Source organism: Dama dama, chromosome 11 (assembly GCF_033118175.1).
Source record: "Dama dama isolate Ldn47 chromosome 11, ASM3311817v1, whole genome shotgun sequence".
In the NCBI taxonomy this organism is placed as follows: Eukaryota; Metazoa; Chordata; class Mammalia; order Artiodactyla; family Cervidae; genus Dama; species Dama dama.
In genome coordinates, this window is record NC_083691.1 from 5,943,050 (window position 1) to 5,969,917 (window position 26,868).

General features: G+C 56.8%; 1 protein-coding gene across 1 annotated transcript; it reads right to left on the minus strand.

Annotated features, from left to right (window-relative positions):
- Positions 1-5,513: 5,513 nt before the first annotated feature.
- PRDM12 (PR/SET domain 12) lies at positions 5,514-20,365 on the minus strand. Its single transcript, XM_061156170.1, has 5 exons — positions 20,143-20,365; positions 18,195-18,385; positions 16,512-16,667; positions 7,912-8,023; positions 5,514-5,920 (listed from the first exon to the last, which is right to left on the minus strand). The coding sequence occupies exons 1-5, from the start codon at positions 20,363-20,365 to the stop codon at positions 5,514-5,516; spliced, it is 1,089 nt and encodes a 362-aa protein (XP_061012153.1).
- Between the last annotated feature and the right edge of the window lie 6,503 nt (positions 20,366-26,868).

Here is a 26,868-nt window from a genome sequence, read left to right on the forward strand (position 1 = left end):
TCGCAAAGAGTCCAACACAACTGAGCGCCTGTCACTTTTTTTTAAAATAAACCATAATGGCAAAGGGTAAAAATAAATAATTAAGTCTTTTAGGATATTCAACAAGAAAATAAGAAATAAAAACAGATCAGATTAAATCACTTTCTTGCTTAGAACACTTCTGGCAGCTTCCCTGTTCCCAGGAATAAAATCCAGATTCATCTCTGCCTGATTCTGCCCATCTGCGACCCAACCTGCTCCCTTACCCAGTACACAGCCAGACGTGATGGCACCAAGGACGTGTGTGTTTTTGGCGCTGCGGGGAACGCTCTTCCCTCCAGGTCTTCATGTAGCTCCTCCTCGGTTGGATCTCAGCTCATACATCACCTCCTCAGAGAAGCCTTCCTGACCACCTTACCTAGACTAATCCTGTTTTTATCACTTGATACTGTTTTATTTCTTGTCACTAAATTTTCCCCTGGTTAGGGAACTAGATCCCACATGCCATGCAGAGCAGACACAAGACGAAAAAAAAGAAAAACAAACGCAGGTACTCTGAGAACAGCACTCAGCAAATATCTGTGGAATGAATGAACTTATTCCACAAGTGTTTCTGGAGCGTTTCTACCCCAGGCTTCAGGGCGTTTGGGCAGGAGCTCAGGGATCGGAGGTGGGGGGTTTAGGGGAGGACAGAAAAGACGTCCTGACAGCACTGGTGTTCGAATGAGCCTTGAAGGCAAGAAACTATTGACGCTGGAGAGTTTGGTTGAGGGGGACAGAGAACTCTGAGTGAAAGTAACCAAAAAGGAAATCTGGAAAAGTGTGAAAACAGAGCAGCAGGAACCCTCTAGCCCTGAGCTCTTTGGAAGCATGGAGTCCTAACCACTGTTAGGAGACCACTGAGAGGAACCGCCAGGGAGTTCCTCTCCGCCCACCCACCCCCATCCCCCGAAGTTTTGCAGTCAGAGATGTACACAAAAATTTCCACCCAAGGACCTCATGTTTTGGGGACAGCCTCTCCTCAAAACATTAGAAACAGTTTTGATGCCTGTGGCAGCTTTTAAGCATGTCCACGAATTTTAAGAATGGCAGTCTGTGCCTCCTTGTCTTGCATCTGGGCAGGCTTGTGACTAAGGCACCTGTCCATCACCTTGATAGCGCATATCAGAAGTGCCTCTACAGGACTTCAAAGACCGACTGCCATGGGAAGCAGTCAGGATGGGTGCTAACAAGCCATTGTCCTTAATCTGTCCCACCCCGTCATGGCCATGCAGCCTAGCAGACCAGCCCCAAAGTGGGAAGGAAGCCAAAAGCTTAGAATATCTGTTCCTCCATTTCAGGAGCTCCGAGGATAATGGCTAATGGAAAGGGCAGGAGATGGGGTGACGGACAGCTGCCTTAGATGCCCCTGTCGGATGCCCAGTGAGGTGGGTGGTAGAAGCAGCCACAACCCTTCACTCCACCAAAGGCATCCTTGTGTTAACAATGGTTTCCATTTACTGAGTTCTTACTACATGCCAGATCCCAAGCCATGTATTACACTTACATTCATTATCCTACTTAGTCCTCACAATATCCTTAGGAGCGAAGCATCACCCCATTTTTCATTTGAGTAAGTTGAGACACATAGACATTAGTTCACTTGTCCAAGGTCACACAGCTAGTGAAAGGCCAAGTAGGGTTTCAAACACAGATCAGTGACCTCTATCTAGAACTCTCTATACCCAGAGGTCTTGAACCATGCAGTAAAAAAAGACATGAAAGTCATCTTGATTAGAAAATAAGAAATAAAACTGCCTTATTCACAGATAACATGACCGTACATAGAAGTCCTAAGGAATCTAACCCCCCAAAGCTACAAGAATGAATAAGTGAGTTTTCTAAGATTAAGGCTATACAAGGTCAATTTATAGTGCTGTCTATACCGCACGCCTACAGGATACGCAGCAAGCCCTTCTGATTGAATCTGCAAACTGACTGGTAGGTGGTGGGGCCTACTGGTCATAAGTATGGCTTCTAGGGTCAGTTGCCATGGTGAAACCTGCTCTGCCACTCATTGGCTAAGTGACATGTGCAAATGACTTCTTCTATGCCTCAGATTTCTCACAATTCAGAAGGACATTTGGAGAAAAAAATGGCAACCCACTCCAATATTCTTGCCTGGAAAAGCCCATGGACAGAGGAACCTGGTAGGCTACAGTCCTTGGGGTCGCAAAGAGTCAGACACGACTGAGCGACTTCACTTTCACTTTTCACTTTTTGATGCCTCAGATTTCTCATAATTCAGATGGATGTTAACAGAGCATCGGAAGGGGGACAACAAAGAAAAAAGAGCATCAAGTTCATGGATTTATGGGGAGGAATCCTGCAATGCATGCATATACATCCCTAAACTCAAAAATTACTCTAGCTGTATTTGTGTGCTTTTGTTGGGAGGAGGGGGATGTGCACTCTTGGGAAAGGAGCCTGAGGCCCCTGCTGGGAAAGTGAACAAAGTAAGAGATTAGGCTTTGAGTATCAGGCCTCAGTGAGTGAGTGAAAGTCGCTCAGTCGTGTCCAAGTCTTTGGGACACGACTCTTTGGGACTGTATAGCCCATGGAATTCTCCAGGCCAGAATACTGGAATGGGTAGCCTTTCCCTTCTCCAGGGGATCTTCCCAACCCAGGATCGAACCCAGGTCTCCCACATTGCAGGCGGATTCTTTACCAGCTGAGCCACAAGGGAAGCCCCCATTGGTATGCAGTCCTTCCAGTGGCCAATGCCTCTCTGCCCATCCTGTCATCTCCAGTGCCAGCAACACTGCGGGGAACACAGGCACTTTAATTCTGCAATTACAACCTGCTGCCACCAGGTGGGTTCTGGAGCAGGGGCTGTTGCCCTTCAGCTCTGCCGTCGGAGCTTCATAAAATTCCCTACAGAAAGCAATTTAGATTTTTGATCAAGGGCGGGCCCACTGACTTTTATGAAGACTGACACTGTGTTGCAGTGAGAGGAGGGTAAGACTACGGGCCACAAGAGGCATCAGAAAATGTCTTGTGAGGAATCAAAGGAGAAGCAAGATTTGTAACGGGATGAAGAGGAGGAGAATGAAGAGTGAGGTCGACCACTGGCCCCAAAGACCTTCAAGTGAATAACTTGCAGGACCTTCAAGTGTACGTCTCTGCCTGTGCCCCTACATGCCAGGGTGCGAGATCAGTCCCCCGAAGTACGGGGTCTTTGGGATTATATGAAGCTCCAAATGGGAATGGCCTGTATGTACGTGAGAATTCCACCATCTTCGGGGGTGTGTGTGTGTGTGTGTGTGTGTGTGTGTGTGTGTGTGTGTGTGTGTGTACACAGCTAGAATGCACAGAGAGGTGGGCCTGAGGGATGCCAGCAGGTTGGAAGGGTGACAGCCTCACAGCTGTTACGTGCTGAAGCACAGGTGTGAACTCACACTTCCCAGTTTGTGCACCTCCTCCTGGCCAGGAGGTCCTGGAGAGGAGAGCCGGGGCCTGGCCCTACACTGATGGCCTCCCTGCTCTTTGTTCTTCCTGAAGAAGTGTCCAAAAGTGAGCACCACAGCATTTGGAAATTCTAGGCGTTGGGAGGGTATTTCTTGTCCATCTTGGTCCACCTGCCTGGGCTGCACGGATTCCTTCAAACTGTCCATGAAAATTTTTTAAAAAGCAGCAGCAAAGATTTGGGGGCAGTAAGAAAGCAAGACACTGATATTTCCTTGGAAACCAGGAGGAATCTGCCCAGCGCCTTGTGAGCTTTGACTGCTTTATACTGCGGCCTTCTCTTTGGTGAGCTGACGCCCCAACTGGGACAAGGATGGTTATTTTCAAAACCAGTAGGTGAAACAACTCTTCCTGCCCTTTCTCCAACTTCTAGACATTTTCCACATTTCCCTTTCATGCAGACAAAAGATCGACCCATTCAGATGTTAAGTGGTAAGTGTTCCAAGTAAGTTTTATTTTAGAATACAAGAGAGGTACAAATGTATTTACAGTTGTACATGTACAATCAAATAATATATATCACAGGTTCGTAAATATCATTTAAGATAAATATTTACAAAGTTAAAGTGACCGTTTTCTGGAAGTAGAACACAGGTTCTTGAAAACTCTATACATTTTATACTTTTCATCAATATTATAGTTTATTTTACAAAACGCCCTAGGCGGGATTCTAGTAAATGACTGAAAGGTGGGGAAGGCGACACTAGAGGGCGCCCACGGCCCGGAGCTTGGGGAAACCGGACGGAGCCGAGGGCGGAACCTCCTGGCATCCCGCACAGCTCTGAGATGCTTTCTGGGGGGGCCGAAAAGCCAGTCTTGGCCTCCTGGTGCCGGAGGGTGGCGAGGAGGGCCCGGCATCCCCTTTCCAAGCTTGACGTCAGAGCTGAAGGCGAGGAGACGTTGGTCCAATTCTCTCATTTTACAGATGGGGATAGGGGAAGCGTAGGCCCAAAGAGAGGCAGGCCTTATCCCAGGGAGTGGATTTCTATTTTGCCTTGATGCGTGCTTAAGTCGCTTCAGTCATGTCCCACTCTTTGTAACCCTGTGGGCTGCAGCCCACTAGTCTCCTCTGTCATGGGGTTCTCCAGGCAAGAATACTCGAGTGGGTATCTTCCTGACGCCCTCCTCCAGGGGATCTTCCTGACCCAGGGATCGAACCTGATCTCCTGCATGGCAGGCAGATTCTTTACCGCTGAGCCTCCGCGGTTTTGCCTTCCTTGTCAGCTTGTTTGGCACATTTGTGCCTTGTGTGTCCCCAGGGAGCCCATTTTGGGGGGCAAGTGGCCCGAAGGAGAGAAGCCCCCCACCCCGTCCTGGCAGGGAAGGGCAGGTCTCTCCGGCCTCCTCTGGCTGCCCCTGAGCCCGCCAGCCCCCAGCTCTCAAGGAGGGGGCGACGCTGCAGGGTAGCAGTCCCTGAGGAGGGAGGAGGAGAGAGATGGCGCGTGCCAGCCCCGGGGCCCGCTTTGCCCACCCTGGGACGGGGAGGTCGCTCTCCATTTCCAACACGCGGCTGTGAGGGTGGTGGGAATCTCCTTTCCCCCGCCCTCGCTGAGGACCCTCAGCGAGGCTTTCAGTATCCTCTCCCGCCACCCACGAGGGGGCTATATCAGCCCGGTCAGCCGACTCAAGAGGCGTGCGACTCGGGGGACCGTCTGAAGATGTGGCTGAGGTCGGGGAGAGGGGAGGCCTGGGAGAGAGACTTCGCCGTTCAGGGTCCTCACGTGAGACAATGGGGCGAAGAGGGTAAGCCTGGGCGTCATTTCTGGGGCGCGCCTACAGCGCCGGGTCCGGCGGCCGCGTGCGGCCAGGAGGTCGCGTCAGGAGAGATGACAGCGGCCTGTCGCGCGGCGGCCCGGGATCTGGGAGCGGGGGCGCGCGCAGGGGAGCGGGGGCGCGCACGCAGGCGCAGGCGCTCACAGCACCATGACCGGCAGGTGTCGCGCGGCGGCCCGGGGTCTGGGCGGCGGGGGCGCGCGGCGGGGAGCGGGGGAGCGCGCGGGGAGCGGGGCCGCGCACGCAGGCGCAGGCGCTCACAGCACCATGGCCGGCAGGTGGTGCGCGGCGGCGGCGGCGGCGGCGAGCGCGGGCGCGTGCGCGTGCGGCGCGGGCAGCGCGGGCGAGTGGGTCTGCAGCGCGGCGCTGGGCGGCCGGTGGCGCGCACTCTTCTGGTGGGCGCGCAGGCCGGCCAGCTGCGAGTACGCGCTCTGGCACACCTGGCACTTGTAGGGGCGCTCGCCCGTGTGCAGGCGCACGTGGTTGCGCAGCGTGGACGACTGACTGAAGCGGCGGTTGCAGAAGCGGCACACGAAGGGCTTGTCCAGCGTGTGGATGCGCATGTGCGAGCGCAGATTGCTGCGCGAGTTGAAGCCGCGGTGGCAGATGACGCAGCGCATGCGTCCCGCGGTGCCCGCCGCCGAGTCCGCGGGGTGGAAGTCCTCTGGCCGCGCGGGCGGGGTCCGGGTAGGGGGCGGGCAGGCGGGAAGGAGGAGAGAGAGAGAGAGCAGCCTCGTTAGCATCCCCGAGGCCGGCGGCTCGACACCCCACCCCCGTACGCCTCCCCAAGGGGCGCCCCTCCCGGGGCTCAGCCGCCTCGGATCATCGATCTGTCGATCCGTCGGGGTGACCGCTCTGCAGACTGATTCGGGGCGCCGCACAGGGTGGGAAGGGGCAGCGAGCGCCCTGACCTGGCATCCGTTAGGATTTGGACTTCAGACCCATGCTGCAAGATCTCGGGGACTTAGTGACTTAGCCTCTCGGGGAAGCCTCAAGTTTCTCAGCCGGTACAAGGAGAACCTACGTGAAGGCAGGGCACCCAAAGCCAGGTGCTTTGTGACAAGTTGGAGGGATGAGGTGGGGAGGGAGGTGGGCTCAGGATGGAGGGGATACATGGATGCCTTGTGGCCCATTCGTGTTGAGTAAGGCAAAAACCGTCACAGGATTGTTAAGTAATTATCCTCTGATTAAAATAAGTAAATTTTTAAAAATAATTTTTAAAAAAGGGAACCTACTACGACATCACGGGGGTTATGCACAGCTACACCTGAGTGCGTGTGCGCGCTCAGTTCTCAGTCGTGTCAGACTCTTTGTGACCCCATGGACTGTAACCTGCCAGGCTCCTCTATGGTATATTCCAGGCAAGAATACTGGAGTGGGTTGCCATTTCCTCCTCCAGGGCATCTTCCTGAGATGATCACCAAAAAAGCTGACGTCTTCAAAGGCTACTCTGTATAGAGCACTTTACCTGCCTAAGCCCAGACTTAGGAAGTACCAGGCTTATAGGAACTGTCCATAAATGGTAGTAACTGTTGTAACTACTCCTCTTCCCCCCAAAACCTTTCATTTATTTATCCCGCAAATATTTACTGGGTGCCATCTATGTACTAGGGCTTCCCTGGTGGCCTTGATGGTAAAGAATCTGCCTGCAATGCAGAAGACCTGGGTTCAATCCCTGGGTTGGGAAGATCCCTTGGGGAAGGGAATGGCAACCCACTCCAGTATTCTTGCCTGGAAAATTCCATGGACAAAGGAGCCTGATGGGCTACAGTCCATGGGGTTGCAAAGAGTTTGGCTTGACTGGGCAACTTTCACTTTTTCAACTATGTACCAGTGAACTGTACCTCACTTTTATCATCCCCAAAATGAAAGTAATGATAACATCACCCAAAAAAAGTTGCTATGAGGATCAGAAAAAATGGTTTGTGGAAACATTAGAGCAAGGGCTGGATAGACAGTAGTTCCTGAGCCTCAGATTTGTCCTTTAAAAATAACCAAATATCACAAAGGTTTTTATGAGGACCCAAGTGGGATGATACCTGTAAAAGGTTTAGCTCAGTACTTGGCAGAAAATAGGTCTTGAGCAAATGGTCTCTACCATGATGGTCAGTGCCCCCACCCCCACCCCACCCACCCAACTCTCTCTCTCTCTCTCTCTCTCTGCTCAGCCTTCATTCAACAGATGCACACTGAGCACCTACTCTGTGCCAGGTCCAGCACCATGGACAGAGCTAGGAGGGTGCTCAGACATCATCTTGCCTAACAAACATCCTTTTAGAGGTAGGGAAACCAAGCACAGAGCCATTTCCCAAGATTGCACAGCAGAACTGGAATTCAACCCAGTGTCTTTACTGCCTGGCCCCTTGCTCCTCTGCCACACCCTGCTTCTCCCTCCACCCATTCTGCCCACAGACAGTCTATTTTGTCCAGAATCAGAACTGTCTTCCATCCATGCCTGGACCATGGCAGCGGCTCTAGGGGCATCCGCCTCCTTAAACCAGGAAGTGCCACATGCTTGACGCTGCAGGAGGTGGAACCAAGGTCCCCAGAGGCCAGGAGTTTCCCTGCCAAACACACACACCCTCACTCACTCTCTCACTCTCTGTCTGAGTTCTGTGGGTCCATTGTCATTGTGGACTCATGGGGACTACCTACCATGCTTGTTCTTTTTCTGCTCCTCCTCCAGTCCGGGCACACCAGGGATCCCCAGGAAGGTGTTGTGTGAATTTCCATACCACACCAGCAGCTCCTGGTCTGGAGGGATCATCTGTAGGGAAGGAAGCAAGAGGAAGTCAGGGAGGCAGCAGCCCCCTGCCCCCACCCCTCGCCAGGGGGGGATGTTCCCTCACAGCCATGAGGAGCTGTCCTAGCTCCCACCATGGACATGTGGATACAGTCGCAGCCCCAAGAGAGCCACACTGGGATCCCTTTCTACCAGGCTGTCTCCAACAAGCTTCATAGACATGGGAGGCCCTGGGATACTCCGCCCCTCTGCTTCACTCTGCCCAGGTTTCTCACCGTCTCAGCCCAGCTCTGCTGCTGGGACCAGAGCTGTCTCCTGGCCACTCTCCCAAACTGACAACAGTGTGATGGAAAGCATGCTGCAAACAGAAGTAACTGAAGAAGGAAAGCTAGAAAACTTGTCATTTCTCTCCAAGGGGAACCAGAGCCAGCCAGCCCTCAGGTCTGCAGGGCTAAGCCAGACATCCCCAAGGAGCATGGGCTGCAGGGTGCCCTGTGGTTCTGTTACACCCTGCCTGATGATGTTCTGGAAACATCTCTCAACCAGTGCACCCAGGAGGCAGCACCACATCACACACACTTCTCTCCCCGTCACAGGCCTCTGTATGACTCCCTGAAAAGGGCTAAAAAAGAAGCATTCAGATCAATGATGCTTCTGCCTCCAGACATACCGGGGCACCTAGCCTTAAATGGGATCTGTCTCGTCGTGTCATAGGTCTATGGTACAGCTTCCCAGGTGGCTCAGAGGTAAAGAATCCTCCTGCAATACAGGAGACGAGGGTTCAATCCCTGGGTTGGGAAGATCCCCTGGAGAAGGAAATGGCAACCCACTCCAGTATTTTTGCCTGGAGAATCCCATGGACAGAGGAACCTAGTGGGCTATAGTCCATGGTTTGCAGAAGTGTCAGATATGACTTGGGCACTAAACAGTGATAGGTCTATGGCAGAGAACTCCACAGTGACAGGGCTCTGCTGCTCCCAGGGGAGGACCTGCCGCAGGGACCTGCCATCAGGAGGGCTCTGCAGTGACAATCCAAGGAGGCTGTGGAAGGCTCGCTTCTGCGGTGGTGCCGACCCCGCCCTCTGGGACATCCCAGGGACCTGCCACCCCTTTGGTGGCAGCCAGTTACTCAAGGTGAAGAATCCTCAGGTCCCAGCCAGCTAGAGTAAAGGCAAGAGGGCAAGGCCCATCACCTCCTGAGGCCTGAATCTGAGAGGAGTGACTTCGGTACCCACTCTGGGGGTCACTCTCTGACTGGCGCAGAGAAAGGCAGACACCCCCAGGCAACAGCTGGGTTGTTTTCCTAGTGGGTCCTTTTTGTTTTTCTGGCTGCATCACGTGGCATGTGGGATATTAGTTCCTGGACCAGGAATTGAACCTGTGCCCCTTGCAGTGGGAGTTTAAAGTCTTAACCACTGGGCTGCCAGGGAAGTCCCCCGGTGAGTCCTCTTTTAGTTGAAGTGAATAAAAAAAAAATCACACAGGACTCCATGTAGGCTGTCTGTCACCCTAGAAAATGGACCCTTCTCTTTGACCCTCAGGGTCACAGAAAAAGCCCCCACCCCTTCCCTTTGGTTCTGACCTGAAGAACCCTGCCAATCACAGAACCCTTCTGCTCGACACACCTGCGTTCCTCCAGTCTGAGCCAGGAAGAACCTCAGACCATCAGAGCCCGCTCTGCCTAACCCTGCAGGGGAGGGAAGCAGGAAGAGGAGGGGGTAGGAGAAGCAAAGTTCCAGGGGGCCTAGGCGATGTCCATCCTCTGATGACTCAGCCTGAGGTCCCCATGCCCCTTTCCAACAGACCCCAACAGCCTTTGGGGTGTCATGGCAAGCCACATGGTCAGTGAGTGACAAGGAGCCTGGCAGAGGGTGCCACGCCCACTCAGACTGATGGGGTTTAAATATGGAAAGACCAAATGCAGTCTCAGAAGCCAAGGGAAATTAGACCATGCCTAAAAGCAGATAGATGCAAATCTGGCACTGCAGCAAGAGTCCTCGTGGCCTCTGATCATTCACAGGCATGGCCACTGTCAAGGAGGCCAGCAGGTCAGAGCTGGAGGCCCTTCTGGAAAAGCTGAGAGAGGTTCAGTGAACCCCTTAGAAAAGAGGGTGATGGAGCTAAAGTATTCAGGATAAATTCACTGTGAAGGAAGCTGCTGAGAGATGGTGCCAGTGGGCCTTCAGTCCCTGGGTCCCCGGGTGACCTTAGGTGAGCACTCGGCCTTCCTAAGCTTGTCTCCTCAAATGAGGGGGGTGGGGAGCATGATCTCTGAGGTCCCCCCAATTCTAAGACTCTGTCAGTCACCTCCAACATTGTCCCAGCCCCTGGCTTCAACATTCAGATGACACCAGATCTTTGTACATCACGGTTCTTCTCAAGTGACCAGTTGTCTGGTCCAGCTGTCCAGCTATCTGTACATGCCCCTTCCTTCAGGAGATGGCACTGCCGAGGGTTCTGGCTCTGGTTCAGGGCTCACACAGGTCAGGGTCCACTTGGGCTCCCCACCTGCTGAGCGTGCCCCCTTGGGCAAGTGACCTTCTGTCAGCAGTCCTCAGTTTCCTCAACTATAAAACAGTGACCACACCTCTGCTGGGCATCCATCTATGGGGTATTGGGTTCCCCACTTGTCCCCACAGAGCCTGCAGTGTAGCGAGGGGGGGCCCAGGATGTCCGTGGCTCTGCCTTCAGTGACCATCAGAAGCACAGGCTGGGGAATTCCCCAGTGGTCCAGTAGTTAGGACTTCACACTTTCACTGCCGAGGGCCAGGTTCAATCTTTGGCTGGAGAATTAAGATCCCGCAGGAATAAAAAAAGAAAAAAAAAAAAGCACAAGCTGGCCCGCATGCCCCCAGGACGCCAATACCACGCTGGTGCCACTGTGTCCTGGCCCCATCTGCCCTGAGCAGGAGGGGAAAGCCCAGAGGTGGGGTGAGAAGGGTCAGCAAGCCCGCACGATGTCTCTGAAAACTACACTGCCATCTCCAGACTTGCAGTCCGGGAGTCAAATACCTAAGTCAACACCGGCCTTTTCATTTGAACTGACAGTGACAACCATTACGAGACATAAAACAAATAAAACAGTGACGGCAGTCATGGTGACGAATGAGGGGCCAAGAACACCTGGAAATGCATGAATTCTGAAGATTATTATTCAAAACGGTGGTTGGGGATAAAATTTTTAAAATAAGAGCTTTAATATTGACTGAGTCATTTATTTACGGACACGTCTTTCAAATGGACTAAAATTAATTTTACTCCTGGATTTTAAAAATTAGAACACTGGCACAGACACAAAGGAGCATATTGGGAAAGGTAATTCTCCCAGCCAGGGTGCCCAGCCACATCTTCTGGTTTTCTGCAAATCTTTCCTCAGACAGGTTTGTCATTTTGAGACCTCTTTTTTTTTTTTAATGTTGATTAAAATTGACTTACATCTTCTACATGCTGCATCTGATGTTTTAAGAATTAATGAACACATATTACTTTTATACAAAAAGAATATATATATTTTAATTAATTAATTTAGCTGTGCCGGGTCTTAGTTGCAACAGGAGGGACTTTTTTTTATTTTTATTTTTTTTTTCAGTTGCAGGATGTGGGATCTAGTTCCCTAACCAGGGATCGAACCTGGGCACCCTGCATTGGGTACGTGGAGTCTTAGCCACTGGACCACCAGGCAAGTCCCACAAAAAGAATAGTTTTTAACGAAAGAAAATCTATTAAAAAGAACTCACTGGAATTGACAATAACACATATCCCCAGACAGCGAGAAGCTTCCAGTTTGAGGCAGAATGGATACATGTGTGTGTATGGCTGAGTCCCTTCACTATTCACCTGAAACTATCACAACATTGTTAATCAGCTGTACCCCAGTACAAAATTAAAAATGTTTAAAAATAAAGTAATCAGAACTGATGACACGAGAGTATTTGAGGTTATCCCAGTCAAGAAAAAACAAAGAAGTGTCCAGCTCTCAAAGCAGCACTGGGGAAGGCGGCCTCACCTCTCGGAGGCCAGGCACTGAAGGTTCTCTCTACCCATCAGAGCTCCGGGAAACCTGTGGCAGCTCCTGGCCTGGATCTCTGGCCTCTGCCTGCTCCCAGTGACCCCAGAGATGGAGACCAGGAGAGCCCAAGAACCAGCCGCCTGTTCCCTGAGATCCTAGTACCGTTGTCCAGAGGCTCCCGGATGCTAATCGCCTAAGAGCAAAGAACAGCTGTGGTCCTCTGCAGGGCCCCCCAGTGCCCTCAGGAGCCCTATTTCTCCTTTTTTTTGGGGGGGGGGGGTCCACCGCACGGCATGTACGATCTTAGTCTCCCGACCAGGAATTGAACCCACACCCTGCCCCCCACAGTGGAAGTGTGACGTCTTATCCCTTGGACTGCCTGGGAAGACCCTAGCCCCATTTCTTTCCCATCAACACTCTGACCTGGCCCAGCCGGGGCTCTACACTGGGGCTCAGAGAATGAGAATCAGCTGCTCGTTCACTTTTCTGGAGAGCGGACACTAACTCAGGACACACAATAAACAAAGCAATTCTCAAAGAGACGAATGCCGCACCATAAAGTTCGCGTTGCAGGACTCTGGGTGAATTTCAGAGCCTGACTCTTCAGTTGACAAATTACATAATCTCCCAATGTGTGCTTCTTCACCTTCCCTATCAGCCCAGAAGTTTTCTCCTGACCCATTTCTGAACTTTTATTATCAGTTGCAAACGTGTTGGGGGTTTGTGTTTGTTTTCCTAATATAAATTCATGTCACAACATTGAACATGCTCCCAGGAGGTTCTGATGCCCCCTACCCCCGCCCCCGGTGGTACAGAAACCCTCGTCCAGAAGGACCTCAGTGTCATCTGGACGAATATCAATTTCCATTGTACCACAGATGTCCTGACACACCAATTAATAGAGTTCCAGCAAATAGATATTGGCCAGGGAGGTCCCATGGCACAGTGACCGAGGGCTCCGCTTGGGGATCAGACAAATTCAAACCACAGCTCCACAGTCTCCCAAGATCCCCCTGAACCTCAGTTTCATTGTCATTGAAATGGGGATAGGGAAGGCCCCAGGCTGAGGGGATGAAACCTGTGAAAATCCTTAGCGTGGTGCCGGCACATAGTAACTGCTCTAAGGACAGTAGCATCTTTAATGATGCTTATTATTAATAATCAAAGCCCCTTAACTGCACCCACCAGTGAGCAAGATTGAAAGGAAAATAGAGCCTGTCCTCATAGAAAAAGAAAGATGGAGAGATGGAGCTGTTGGGCTCTAGGGGGAGAAGAATTTCAATAGCCTGAAACGAGAAGAAAAGTCACAAAAAAGTAAAGAGCCCCCATTTCAGGGCACAGTCCTACACCAAAACATCAGGAGAAGAAAGCCTGAGAAGTTTCTTCCCAGTTCCCAAATCCAAAATTTGCATAAATTATTCCTAAATACTTTACTTGTGTTGAATTTGGGGGTCAAATTTCTTGTTTCGCAGGGCAGCCGGTTTTATTTACCAGTTTTGTTTTCCTGGGAGAAACAGGTCTGTGTGTCCACTTTCGAGCCAGCTCCCATCATCCAGAGAAAGACTTATTCATTAACATGTAGTGCCCATGTGCTGTGCAATTTCTAGAAATGTCATTTTAGGCACCTGAGGTTACAGTAAATTCTTCCTTGGCAGAAGACAGCAAGGGGAGAGAGGGTCCTAGTATAACATGCCGGCAAATCCAGCCAGACGCCAAATCCACCTGGACCGGCTGGCCCCAGAAACCCATCACCCTCGTCTCCATTTGGACAGCCTTCCTTTTGTATCTATAGAAAATTTCAGAGCCATATTATATTCTGCTTATTTTATGAAGATGCTTCTTTCCATTTTTTTTTCCTTTTCGCAAGAAACGGGTTACTGTTATGAAATAAACATAGCAGTTCTGGGTGACAGGAAGATTAAGAAAACAGGTCATGGCACAGACCCTTCTTGGTTCCCTCACACAAACACAGAACAAACAGCCCCCTTACTCCAGAGGCATCCCAGGGAGTGGCCTGGGGCAGCAGGAATTTCTTCCGGCCGAGCCCTGCTGCATGGCGGTCAATCACACACACCCAGACGCACCGCTGGTCCGGAAAGCGGCATCTGACATTTTGTCACGTCACTTTAAGAAAACTGCCACCACAAAAAAAAAAAAAAAGGTGCCCAACATCACTTGTTTAAAGTAAAATGGGTGATATTTTGTGTTTTCTTATCCCTCATTCCAGCACTTGGCTTGCTAATTCTATAAAGGCGTGGATAGCCAAATTGGTGATATCCAGTGATCTAGATCATATCCAGGAGGATATATTTTCCTAATCTTCTTTCTTCAATGTTTAAAATGTATTTTATTCTGTTTTGTTTTTTGGCTGCTCCGAGTGGTGGCTTTTGGGATCTTAGTTCCCCGACCAGGGACTGAACCCAGGTCCTCGGCAGTGAAAGGGCTGAGGCCTAACTACTGGACCACTAGGAGATTCCCTTCTTTTCTTCAATTTTAATTCCCCATCAAATGTAGATGACTTTTAAAAATCTTATAATCTTGGATTCCTCCGTGGAGATACATCTTAGCCACCGTGCCCTCTGACTCTGAATTTCTGTACAAATCTCTGTTAATATTTCCTGGTTCTGCTCAGCGCTCAGCCAGTGACTGGAACAGTGAGATGAGACTCCTGTCTCCATAACTGATGCAGTCGGGAGTCCTTTGCTAAAATCACATCAGCATCCTTACCCTGTTTCCTGTGTGTGTGTGTGTGTGTGTATGAGTATGCACATGTCTCCATGGAAGCGATGGAATGACTGTGTGTCCCCCATCTCATCTGTTTCAGGGTAGCCAGGAAGCAGTGTACAAATGTTAAGGGTGCGTGTGAGGCTGAGCGGGTGAGAGGGGGTGCTCTCTACCAGAAGCGTGGTTCAGCCACACATAAGGCCTTCCTCCCATAAGAAGCACCTCCACTCTCAGCCTGGGTTCGGATCAGTCCTGTCCTCACTCTACCCCGTCTCATGCAAACTTCAGTCCAAGAACTGCTAACCTTCCTGTTTTTTTGCACAGCAGGGAGTGTAGGATCTCAGTACTGAGACAGGGATCAAACCTGGGCCCGGCATTCAAAGTGCTGAGCCCTAACCCCTGGACCTCCAGGGCATTCCCAACCTCTCTTTACCCTTCCTGGACCTCCTCGGGTCCAGCCCTCGTTGGGACACACCTCCTGGCCACACCAGGACCCAAGCAAAGGCCAGTCTGTTGCCACCCCCGGGAGACTCCCTGGGGCTTGGTTACTGAGTGACAGCTGTCCAGTGCCCCCTCGGAGCCTTAGAAAGACGTGAGGCTCTGTGTTGCAGGAAGAAAATGGACTAAAGGAAGGGGGAGTCCTTCTCTGGCCCAGAGTGGGAGCTCCTTCAGAACACCCCCAAACTCAGCCAAGCCCAGCCACACCCCAAGAGGCACCGTGCCTCTTCCCACAAGCGTGGGGTCCAGAGGATTGTGGGGGCACGATACCCCCACACCCCCCTCCCGCCCCCAGCCCAGCACTTGCTGCCAACCTGCCACGGGAAGGCGGGGCTGCTCGCCCCCCTCCTGGGCCAGACCCTGAGCAAATTTCCTGGAAGGGACAAGGTCTTAAGGGTCCCAACAGCCTGGCTGCCTCAGCTGCCACCGCTGGTGCCGTGATCTCCTCCCCAAATAGTATGAGTCTGTCTGCCTCTGCCCCAGCATTTCTCTGCGGGGGACACCTCCTTTCCGCCCGCCTTGAACCTCCTGCCCTAGGCCTGGCCAGCTCCCCACCCCACCCCCACCCCCACCCCCATCATGGGAAATGATATATATCTGCCTGCTATCTCTCGCTTTCCACTTTCCCTCTTGTCTGAGAAGCTTCACTCACTCAGATGTCAATGCTAACATCCCCCTACCCCCACCCCGTTCCAATGCCCGTAAAAGCTCCTGAGTCTGCCAGTCTACCAAGTGAGACCCAGTAAACTGTAGATGGTCACAGAAGCCTTCCTTGAAGATTAAATACATGAGGATTAAACATGATCACACTTGTACCACGTCTAGGAAGAGCCTGATGCTTCAAGTGATGAGGATGTGATAGCTGAGGCTAGAGTTGCGATCCACACCATCCACACGTCCCTGACTCAATACCCTCTCTCCCCAGCAGATGCTTTCCCTGGACTGCTTTCTGAGGACTTGTTCTCTGCATCTCTGTGGCTTCTCAATCCCAGGACAGCCTCAGCAGATATCCTGGGACCTTGCTGTTGAGGTGGCCATGACATTCACAATGGCATACAGTCAAAGGCTCTGTCCTTTCTGATCTGCAGCAGGAAGCTTGCCCTGGAGGTCATGCTCCCAGACACCGTGATGCTCAGGCTTCAGTCCTTCAGCCTGGGCAGGGCCAGCCAGGCCAGCATCTTCCCCAACACTCCCCTCTTGCTTCCACTTCAGTCACAACTGCCCTGCACCCCAGGCTGGCTGCACCCCCACTGCCCCCTGTGCAACGACACATGCACTCACCTCAATGGCTTTGTAGAAGATGCTGGTGCCGATCTGGACCACCTCCAGGTTCTGCTCCTGCTCGTTACGGGCGCATTTGATGTAGGTCATCCAGCTTCGGTGGTCCTCCTGGCTGGCGTCGATGAAGTAGCGCACCGTGCCATCCTCATTGAACACCTGGGCGCAGGTAAATCGGGGGCCGGGTGAGGCAGGGCTGTGTGCTGTGTGCTGCCTGGGGCCAGGGCTAGGTCCCACACCAGGCGCATCCACACACTGTCTCTTTCCAGCCTCCAACACTCCCAGGAATTGGACACAGCTGTTATTGTCTCGGTTTTCCAGTGGAGGAAAGGCGGGCTTGGAGCAGTATGGCGACTCGCCTGAGGCCGGCTGGCTAGAAGTGGCCAACAAGGAGTCAGTCTCCAGGGCCCCACAGGCTCCTGCTGCCACGGCCTCCCCATCCCCGCGTGAAAAGGGGTCTCCAGGAGATCACTGACCAAGAGGGTATCCCCTCCAGCCAGCTCTCCGGGCAAGCAGTGGAGAGCACTGTCCAGGACCTCAGAGGGGGACACAAAGGAGCCTAGAAAGGGAAGCCTGGCCCACTTGGGGACCTTGGCCTGGCCTCTCTTTGCGGGAGCCACCAAAAGTACTGCGAGATCTACTGGAGCCCAACTTCCTAACCCAGCAACCGGTGGAAAAAGGAACTGCTGGCCCAGATCTCCAGAGGTGCGGGAGGAGGTGAGGTTAGGAGCGGCCTGGGGGCATCCCTCTGGCCTCTCTCCTCCGCTCCTGTGACCACGTGTAGGATTTGTCCCAGGGCTCCTTGAGCATCTGCCAGGAGGGGCCCTGGTGGGGAGCCCTGGGGAAGGGAAGGACAATGACACTGGGGAGTGCATGCATCAGTGTGACCTCCTCAAAGTGAGAGGCCCAGGAGGCAGCAGTGCTCTGGGAGTGGCTTTATCCCAAGGTTGGGGGGGGGGGGGGGCTTTGCTGGCATCTGGCACTGTTGCAGGGAGGAGAGACAGAAGACCTTGGATGGAAGGTCACCTTCCTTCTCCAAAACGGGAATAATAACTCATTGGGCTGCTGAGACAATCTAGTGGAATGCCGGCCCAGTGCTCAGAAAGCAGACTCTGTTCAGAAAGCTGACTCTGTGCCAGTTCACAGGCATTCCGTCCACTGTCATTGTTCCACCTGGTTTGAGAAGCCGACTCCCAGGGAGCACCCTCTCCCTTCATCCTTCCTTCTAGCCATGATCACCCCAAGGCCAAGGCTGGCTCTGAGGGGCTCTCTTTTGCTGCTGCTGGAGTGAGGGGAAAAAATGCAGGTGGCTGGGAGGTGGCTCCCAGGAATGGAGGTGGCTCCCAGGAATGGCTTCCCAGGTCTCCAGTGGGACTCTGGGCAAGGCACATGACTTCTCTGGGTCCCTGAGCCAACCCTCCCCTCCGGAAGTGCTCCCCAAGGTTCCCGGGGGGGGGGGGGGGGGGGAGCCTTCGCCCCGCGATTTGGGGCGGAACCTTCAGACATCAGGGACCCTGAGCAATCGACCTCAGGGACTGGTCATGGCCCAGCACAAAGCCCCTACAGCTTCCAGCAAGGGAGGAAGCAGCGGCGGGTCAGGCAGGCCTCCAGGGCCCCATCCACATCCCACGCCCTTCAGTCCACACTGCTCTCCCCCCAGCCCCCCCAACCGGGGACCCTGCCTACCTCCCACATGAGGTTGTTGTTCTTGCAGATGTCCACGTGCTCCGGAGCGATGACCCGGCCAGTGAAGGGGCCCATCTCGGTGCCGGCCTTGATCCACGTCTTGGAGAAGATGCCGAGGCCCTCGCCGGGGATTGAGCTCTGCGCGATGATCACCTCGGCCGGCAGCACCAGGCTGGACAGCTTCTGAACCTCTGTGGCCGCCAGACAGGGGTACTGGGTTAGAGCCGGAGGCAGGGAGGCCGGCTTTCCCCCCCCACACCCTCCCCGGGGGGTGGAGGCTCAGCAACCCACCGAGCCTCCGAAAGCAAGAGGTGCCTTTGGGATTCATTTCTAGGAGAGTTCTCTTGTGTTCGTTTTTGTTTTGGGTCTCTCCACGAATTCTCAGAATATCCACAACCGCCCCTTCCCTCCACTTCAGCCAAGTTTAAGAACTGCTGGGCCGACGGCAGTGCAGGCCTTAACCATTGAGTAAACTGAGGCCCGCTCCCACGAGGAGGTGACGGCCCAGCCAAGATTCTTTCGCCCGGCTCGGGTTCTGGGCGGTTCTCCCGTGGCTCCGCGCGGGCTGCGCTTTCCGGCACGGAGCGCAGGGCACTGTCGGGGGACCGGGGGCTCGGCCAGGGGCTCTGACTCCGCTCGGGGTGCGGGAACCTTGCGCCTGCGGCGCGCCGACCGCGCTGGGAAAGGAAGTCGGGCTTTGAGGCGGAGGAGGCTCAAAAGAAACGCGGGCGAAGGCGGCGGGCCGAGTTTCACGCTACTGGGTGACCCTGGGCACGCCCGGGTTCCTAGCTGCCCGGCGAGATCCGAGGGTATCAGGGAGGGCCGTGCCCGGACCTAGGCCAGCCGCGAAGTCGCCTCTCCGGGTGGACAAGAGCCGGGGCGGCCCGCAACCCCCCGGGGGGGTGTCTTTCTGCCTTGGCCGGGCAGCCGGGGTGGGAGCGGCGAGGCGCACAGGGGCGGCCTTCATGTCTTACAAGGTTCCCCTCTAAGCTACCTGGGAAAATACCCGGCGAGCGGGCCGGCTGAAAGGGGGGGTTAAACGGTGTCCATTGCGGCGCGGCCGGCAATTTGTCACGCTGTTAAAGTGATCGCATTCATTCGGCTCCATTCGAAAGAAATTGCTAATTCTAAATTCATTAGCCCTGGAAGAATGCTGTAGCAGTAAATTGTAGCTCAATGCGGAGGGGACTTGTTTAAAAGGGGCCGAGGAATTCCCCTTACAAAAAGGGGGGATTAGACGGTTGACATAGCGTGAATGGAAGTGGAATTAGTCTGCACGGTAAATTAAGAGAGGAACAGAAATCGTAAAGGGGGAAAAGGGGGCGACGCGCAGAGATGCCAGCGCCGGGGAAAGATATTGTTTGCTCGTTGATGAATGAGGAGTAAGAACTTGAGACATCTTAAAGAAAAGAAACTTTTCTCCCTCTCTCTTTCTCTCCCTCGCTCTCTCTCCGCCGCTTTCTCTCCCGTCCGCCCTCCCTCCGCCCCCTCCCCAGCCCCCGCTGCCTTTTAAAGTTCTTGGTTTAAGTGGGAACTCTCGCGGGTCAAGCCCAAGTTAACTAAATGAATTTAAAACCCCTTCTTTTTGAGTCAACTGCTATTACACGCCTAGTAAGGCTTTAAATGCCGGGAACCCGCCGGCTCAAAGGGGGCGAGGGGCGGCTGGGGAAGCGCGGGGGCGGCGGGCCCGGCAGCAGGAGCGCCTAGATCTCGGACTCCGAGCCGCGCGCGGTGGAGGCGCCCCCCACCCTCACCCGCCCGGGCTTGGCTGCTTGCGCCCGGGCTCGGCTTACGGGAAACTGAGTCACGGGCCGCGTCTGGAACGCCCGGATGGGCGCGAGCGGCTGCCACCGCCCTCTGGGCCCCGCCGCGGCCCGCGCGTGTGGGCCCGGGAACCAGGGGGCTGCGGGGAGGGAGGGATGCGATCGGCCCCGACGGCGCGACTCACCGCCCGAGAAGGACTGCGCCAGGACCTCGGCGGTGAAGGCGGTCTTGGGGCTGGCATGGTGGCTCTTGTCTTCGAAGAGCTGCTCGCCCAGCACGTTGCGCCAGCGGCCGTACAAGAAGCTGTGCAGGATGTCGGAGGTGATGACCTCGGCCAGCGCCAGCCCCGGCGCCTTCAGCCCGGTCTTGAGCACCAGGGCCTCCGCCGGGAGCACGGAGCCCATCATGGGCGGCCCGGGGCTCGCCGGCGCCGAGGACGGAGGGACGGACGGACGGACGGACGGCCCGGCCGAGGCGGGGGATGTGGTGGGCGAGCCGGGGAGGGGGGGGTGGAGTCCAGGAGCGGGAGAAGAGGGCTGGGATGGGGAAGGAAGAGGGGCAGGAGGGAGCGGGAGGCGAGGGGGTGGCTGGGAGGGAAGTGAACGAGGGGGAGCGAGGCAGAAAGGCAGAGGGAGATGAGAAATGTGCAGCGATGGCAGAGGCGGCGCGAAGGGCTGGAGAGCCAGGGGTGGAGGCGGAGGCGGGTGCGGGAAGACGGGGGCGGGCCGTGCGGGGTGGGTGGGAGGCGGGTGGCTGCAGAGAAACGGGCGGCGAGGGGCTCTCCGCCGCGCGCTCGCCTCTCACACACCCGGCCCGGACGGTCTTCCCCTTGGCAAAAAATCTCAGCGCCTTTATAGGAGCCGCAGTGACCCTCCTAATTGGTTATTAATGACCCCCTGACGTCGGAGGACAGACTTGTTGTACCCGGCCCAGGAGCGAGGAGCCTTCGCCGCCAGAGCTAAAGGGGCGGGGGCGCTCGGCCGCTCGGATCGGTCCCCTCCTGCGCTCCTCCCGCCCCTCCCTGGCCCTTCACCGCCCCCCCCCCCCCCTTCTTTCTCCTCCTCTCCCCGTGGGAAGCGCCGGGCCGGGAAGGAGGCTAGGCCCGCGGCGAAGAGAGGAGGGGGACAGAGCAGGGCAGGGGGCGCAGCGAGGCTCGCTCGGACTCCAGGGACCAAGACTAGGCTGGAGGAGACGCCTGCCCTCGGGCCCCGCGCTCACCCACGATCCCAGGCCGGATCTGCGCTCGGCATCCCGGCTGGGCCAGGCCGCCACTCACCTCCCCTGCGCTCCCTGGCCCCGCCGGGCCCGCCGGGTGCCGCGCTCTCCCCGGGTCCACGCCCCAGACTGCGGTAGTCGCCCCGGAGCCAGCCGGCCCCACTCAGGCCCGCGCTGAACTCCTGCGCAGACGACGCTGCGGAGGCCGGCGCTTCGCTTCAAACGGGCCTCTGCAACCGCCGGGCTGGCTGCCGGTAGCCGGTTGCGAAACTCCTCTCTGGGCGGAGAGGGCTGCGGGGCGGAGCTGCGGCCGCCGTCGGGGCTGGGGCTGGCCCGAGACGCCTTCGCGGGAGACATCTCCCGGTCCTAGGGGGGCCTAGATCGGGGTTGGGAAGGGCACACCCACAGACCGAAATTCGCGGGTCGCTTGGCAAAGGCTTTTTCCTGACGGATGCAGGGCGATCGAAAGAGGTCTCCGGAGCATCGCCACTGCGAGCGGCGGGGCCCAGGAGCGAACGCACCCCCGCATCTTCAGGGAGCTCCCCGGGGCCGGGCCGCGGTGCGCCCTTGGCTAGAAGCTCGAACCCCCTGGCTCCTTCAGTTCGGCTGCGACCGAGCATCCCGCACCCCTTCCTGCCTCCTACCTCTTTCTCTTCTAGCCCCCCACTTCACTCCCTCCCTGCCTACTTGCTTCCCTACGCCACCTCAACCTCACCCGGCCAGCAGACTTTCTTCACGAAGGTTCCAAGGCTTCCGGGAGGGCCAGCGCAGTCCCTCCAGGGAGACCGGGAGCCGGGAACCAAAGCGGGAAGACTACCGCTAACCTGCGGGCTTTGCTGCTGCCCAGGGTTGGTCCCAAGTCCCACCCCGCCCCCCAGCCCCAGAGGAGGGATGGGGCGCATCGAGGGCACCCCCATCTGCTGAACTCCGCACCCTCCCCACCAATGTCAGATACTAATAACCGGTTTTCCGGACCTTCAGGCCAGTGCCTTGGGCTCACTGGTGAGCTGGAGGAATGGGACCCCCCTACCCCCCAGGCCTTGTTCTCAGAGAGGGGACTTGGGCAGAGGGGCAGGGGGGCCTGATTTCCTACAAGGAGTACTGTCAGTGCCCCTTGGCAAAGAGCCCCCTTCACAGCTGGGTCCTGCTTTGGCTAAGCCAGCCGCGCACCTGCCGGCCGCGGACACACTAAGACACACCCAGTTCGGGCCAGTGGTCTGTCATCCCGGGGTGCGCATCGGAGCATAGAGTCAGGAAGGCGGGGCCCCCATTCTTCAGAGCCAGGGCCTGAGGTCGCCTCGAGTCTGATGCCCCAGGGGAAGCTGCACTGGGCAGCAGGGGCGACCGTCGGGCGTGGCGCCAGCAGAGGGCAGCGCGGTGGAGGAGCGAGCTGCAGCCCACAGGGTTAGGGTCCCGGGAACCTCGACTTTCTTCCAGCCGTCGCCAGAGAGCCACGCTGGCTCTGGCTTGAGCCGAAAGTTCGATTCCGAGGCGAGCAGAAGGAGTCCGGGCGTGGGAGCCTCCCCCGTGCCTGGGCCTCTGTTTCTAGGAAGACTCTGTGGAGAGCAAGATGCGCCCAGGATGGAGGCGACTACGCCGTCGGGGAGAGCCCCCAGGAGCCCCACCCAAGCTCAGCGAGCGCCTCCGGGAGACAGCGGCGGATGGAGGCCTGCTGTGCGTCCTTGGGCCGGCCCTTCTCTCCGAGCCTCGGTGTCCCTGTGTGTGCAATGGTTTGGGATGGACTTCATGAACTGAGGCTTCTTCGCGCCTTGTGTCTCTCTGGGTCAGGTCACTTTCCAATGAATACCCTGCAAATTTTGCCGATTCCAGGGGCCACACCCCACCGAGACAAGTCTGTGCGGTCCCTCTGTCCTGGGGTGCAGCATTTAGGTCCTGGACCTTCTTGGCTCGGGGTCAGAAGAGGAAGTGATGGAGGGTTCGAACTGCAGCCAGGGAGCCCTATTCCCTTCGCCTGCACCCGCGAACCCAGAGAGCGGTGCTGTGGGCGGGGCGGAGACGGAGCGGCCCGGGAGCATCTCCACCGCGCGCTCACATTTTGTGCCTCGGGTCTAGCCGCCGACCCATCCGACCGCGCCCCAGTCTCAGGGCCCCTTGGAACTGGGGAGCAAGGCCCCCGCGCTTGCATCTACCCTCGCTGAGATTGAGAGGGAAAGCCCACATTTCCCGAGGTTTCTCCGCGGATGAACCGAGTTGTTTTCCGGGGGTCCCGGGCGCACTGTGCGCCCGCACCAAGCCCCCTCCCTTAGCCCCGGCCCGGCCTGAACTCGCAGGCGCGGCACCCACCGCCCCCCCCCCCCCCCCCGCCACCTCCGCCCTCGCGCCCGCGGGCCGCCGCTCCGAGATCTCTTTAATATTCATGGGCGTTAATAGAGAGGCCCCCAGTATATCGGTCCATTGTGGGAGGCTCGTAGGGCTTGAATAGGCCCCGGCCCTCTTTCTTCGGCGCGGCTTCCCGAGGGGCCGGGCCAGGAGTGAATGGCCCCGCTTCCCGCCCCGCGCCTCCTCCCCCTGGCGGGGACAACATCTTTATCCCCGTCGTCGTCGCCGCCGCCGCCCGGGCCCCCATTCACGCGGCCCGGGCTCCGGGCGGAACGAATCAATCGGCCGCGGCTCTTCGGAGGTCATCCTCATAGCCCGGGGTCCCCCTTTCTCCGCGCGCCCACGGGAGTGGAGAGAGGGAGGCGGCGGCGGGCAGGCCGACCCCACGGACTGAGGGGCACTGGGCGGGTGGGGCAGGTGGACATCGGGGCAGGTGAAGCGGGACTCGGGGAGGCTGGCTGGTGATTTCTACTTGTTGACCCGCGCTGGGCGGATCGCGGAGAGAACCGGGGCCATGGCCCGACCCCGGAGACCCGTCCTACCTCCCCTCGAGGCACCCGCAGGAGCCCCTTCGGGTGCGGTGGCCGCATCTGCGAGGCCCAGGGCACAGGGTGGGAGGGGGGCCGCCTAGGGCTCCCCAGGCCCCGCTCCTCCGCCCGCAAGGCACTTTCGTTCTCGCCGGCGCGCTCAGGTCTGGTCTGCGCTCTTCCCGGGGCGATCGGAGGGGAAGCCGGTCTCCCGGCTTCCGCGCCTTCACTCGGCGACCCCGGTCAGGGGTGGAGGGGACGCTAGTCTGTCCGGCGGGGCGGCGGCGCAAGGGTTCCCGCCCCGCCGGCCCTAGGAGGCGCAGAAAGGAGCCCATTGTCCGCCGGGAAATACATTTTTTGGGGGCCGAGTGAAAGCCTTTCTTTTGAACTTTAGAAGAGAGTCTTCTGCCTCGCCCCTCGGAGGGGGAGATTTGTCCCCACCTCCCGGGAGCCCCGCGCGCCTCCTCCTCCCGAAACATCTGCCAGGGGAAAATCCACCCTGGAGGGCAGCTCGCGCTCGCTCTAAGCCCCGCGAACTCATTAAAAAGATATTAGCGGCGGGGGCAGGGCCCGCGCAGGTATCGATCGGCCGGAATGAGCCGGAGGAAGAAAAGACGAAGAATGCGGAGCCGCGGCGCCCCGGCCGCTTACCCCGGTCCCCCGGCCCCCTGCGCTGCAGCCCCGAGGCGGGAGTGGGGCCCCTGCGCGATCCGCGCGTCCGGCGGTCCGCGGGTCCAGCTGCCTCTGGCGGCTCCTCGCCGCCTTCCCTGCCCCGCGCCCCCGCCCCCGCCCCTCCTCTCCCGCACGCGGGTTCCCGTCTCCTCCCGCCATGTCCCTGCTCCGCTAGCTCTCCGCAGCCGTCGCGCGCCCCCGTCCACGTCTCGCCTTCTCTCCCGCTCCTTCCCTGGCGCTCTTTCCTTTTTCTCCTGCGCTCCGGCCGCCCCTCCGGCTTCCTCACACCCTTTGGGCTTCCTCCTCCCATTTCTTTCTCCTGCTGAATCTCAGTCTCTCTGCTCCCCAAGCCCGCGGGCCCTAAGGAAATTCCTTCCTCGCCTGGGGCCCGTGCGCCCTCTCCCCAGTTCCCGCAGGGCGATTCAGGGGTCCGGGGGGCGTCCCCGCTAGCGCGCGCAATGAAGCAACCGCTGCGGAGATGGGGTTGGGGGCGTTGCCGCCGAAACGGTTTCAATAGACGTGACTCGGGCTGGCTAGAGCGGGGCTGTCGGGCGGAGTGGCGGCCTCAGTGTCGCCGTGAATAGGGACAGCTCCCCCCACCTCCAATCTAATTAGCCTCCGTGGCCGCGGGGAGACAAAGGCGCGCCCCGGGGGCTCCCACGTCGAGCGCTGTCATCTGCGCCCAGGCCGGCAGGTGACTGGCACGCGAGTCTCTCTGGGCGCGGAGGCCCGGGTGCCCCTCCTCTGCGCCTCCTGGAACCTTCCCCCCGCATCGCCCACGCCCGGGGCCTCCAGGCCCGCGGTTGGCAGCGCGGAAGTCCTGGCAGATCGATGCGGCGGGGCTGAGGGGTGAGGCACGTGGGCAAGCTGGAACTCCAGGAGGGAGGCGGCAAGGCACAGGCTTTGGGAGATAGAGTTGGGCTGAGATGGAGGGAGACTGAAGCAAAGAGAGGCCGAGAAGGATCCAGATAAAATTTAGTCTGAGACTTCGGAGATCCAAGGACGCAGAGAAATGAAGGAAGTGGAGGTAGGGATTCCAAAAGAGCCTGGGGCTTGGGGAGACTTCTGAGAGTCAAGAGAAATGGTGGAGAGACGGGAATGGGGGTGCCTCGGACACAGAGACTGGGGTACAGGGAGAGCAGTTGGGGAAAGCAGGCAGGAAGGATGAAGGGAGGAGGCTGTCGCGGGGTGGGGGGTGAGGGAGTGGGGGGGGTGAGGGAGTGGGGGGGATGGGAGATGGGTGGTACCCTTCTTTGCCTTTCTCCAGGCCCTCCAGCCTGGCCCCTCACCAGCTTTCAGCCCCTCCTGTGCATCTAGGACCAGCCAGAAGGAAGGGTCCCTGACTCACTCACATCCCCTTCTTTCTCCAGAGGCCCTTCCTCCACCATCTCTGGGCCCTTGCACCTGCTCACCTTCCTTTTGCGGGGTTCACAGCCAGATGATCAGACCGGGAGCTCCTGGAAGGCAGAGACCTTGTCTGGATCTTCCTTGGTCTCTGGGGCCAGCTCTGGAGCTTAACACACAGCGGATGCTCAGCCAGGGAAAGAGCGACGGGGGCAGATGGGGGCAAGATGGTATTCAGTTCAGTCGCTCAGTTGTGCCTGACTCTTTGCGACCCCATGGACTGCAGCACGCCAGGCCTCCCTGTTCATCACCAACTCCCTGAGTTTACTGAAACCCATGTCCATTGAGTCGGTGATGCCATCCAACCATCTCATCCTCTGTCGTCCCCTTTTCCTCCTGCCTTCAATCTTTCCCAAAACCAGGGTCTTTTCAAATAAGTCAGCTCTTTGCATCAGGTGGCCAAAGTATTTGGAGTTTCAGCTTCAACATCAGTCCTTCCAATGAATATTCAGGACTGATTTCCTTTAGGATGGACTGGTTGGATCTCCTTGCAGTCCAAGGGACTCTCAAGAGTCTTCTCCAACACCACAGTTCAAAAGCATCAATTCTTCAGCACTCAGCTTTCTTGCTGTGGACAAATTCAAAGGACCACGAGGCCTCTGAACTTGCTCACCTCTGGGCAGCACAGAGGAAGCTTCTGTGTTCCAGTGAACTGGCATCTAGGGAGCTCCAGGAGCTATCAAGCCTGCATAGCCAACAGGCTAGGGCAGCCCAGATCCTCGGAACCTTGGGCCCCAATTAGGATGTTAGGG

Coding starts and splice junctions, on each gene's coding strand:
- PRDM12 (XM_061156170.1), bottom strand. CDS start 20,365: ATGATGGGCTCCGTGCTCCCGGCGGAGGCCCTGGTGCTCAAGACCGGG. Junction 18,386..20,142: donor GGCGCAGTCCTTCTCGGGCG/GTGAGTCGCGCC, acceptor TGGCGGCCACAG/AGGTTCAGAAGCTGTCCAGC. Junction 5,921..7,911: donor GCAGAAAAAGAACAAGCATG/GTAGGTAGTCCC, acceptor CCGCGCGGCCAG/AGGACTTCCACCCCGCGGAC.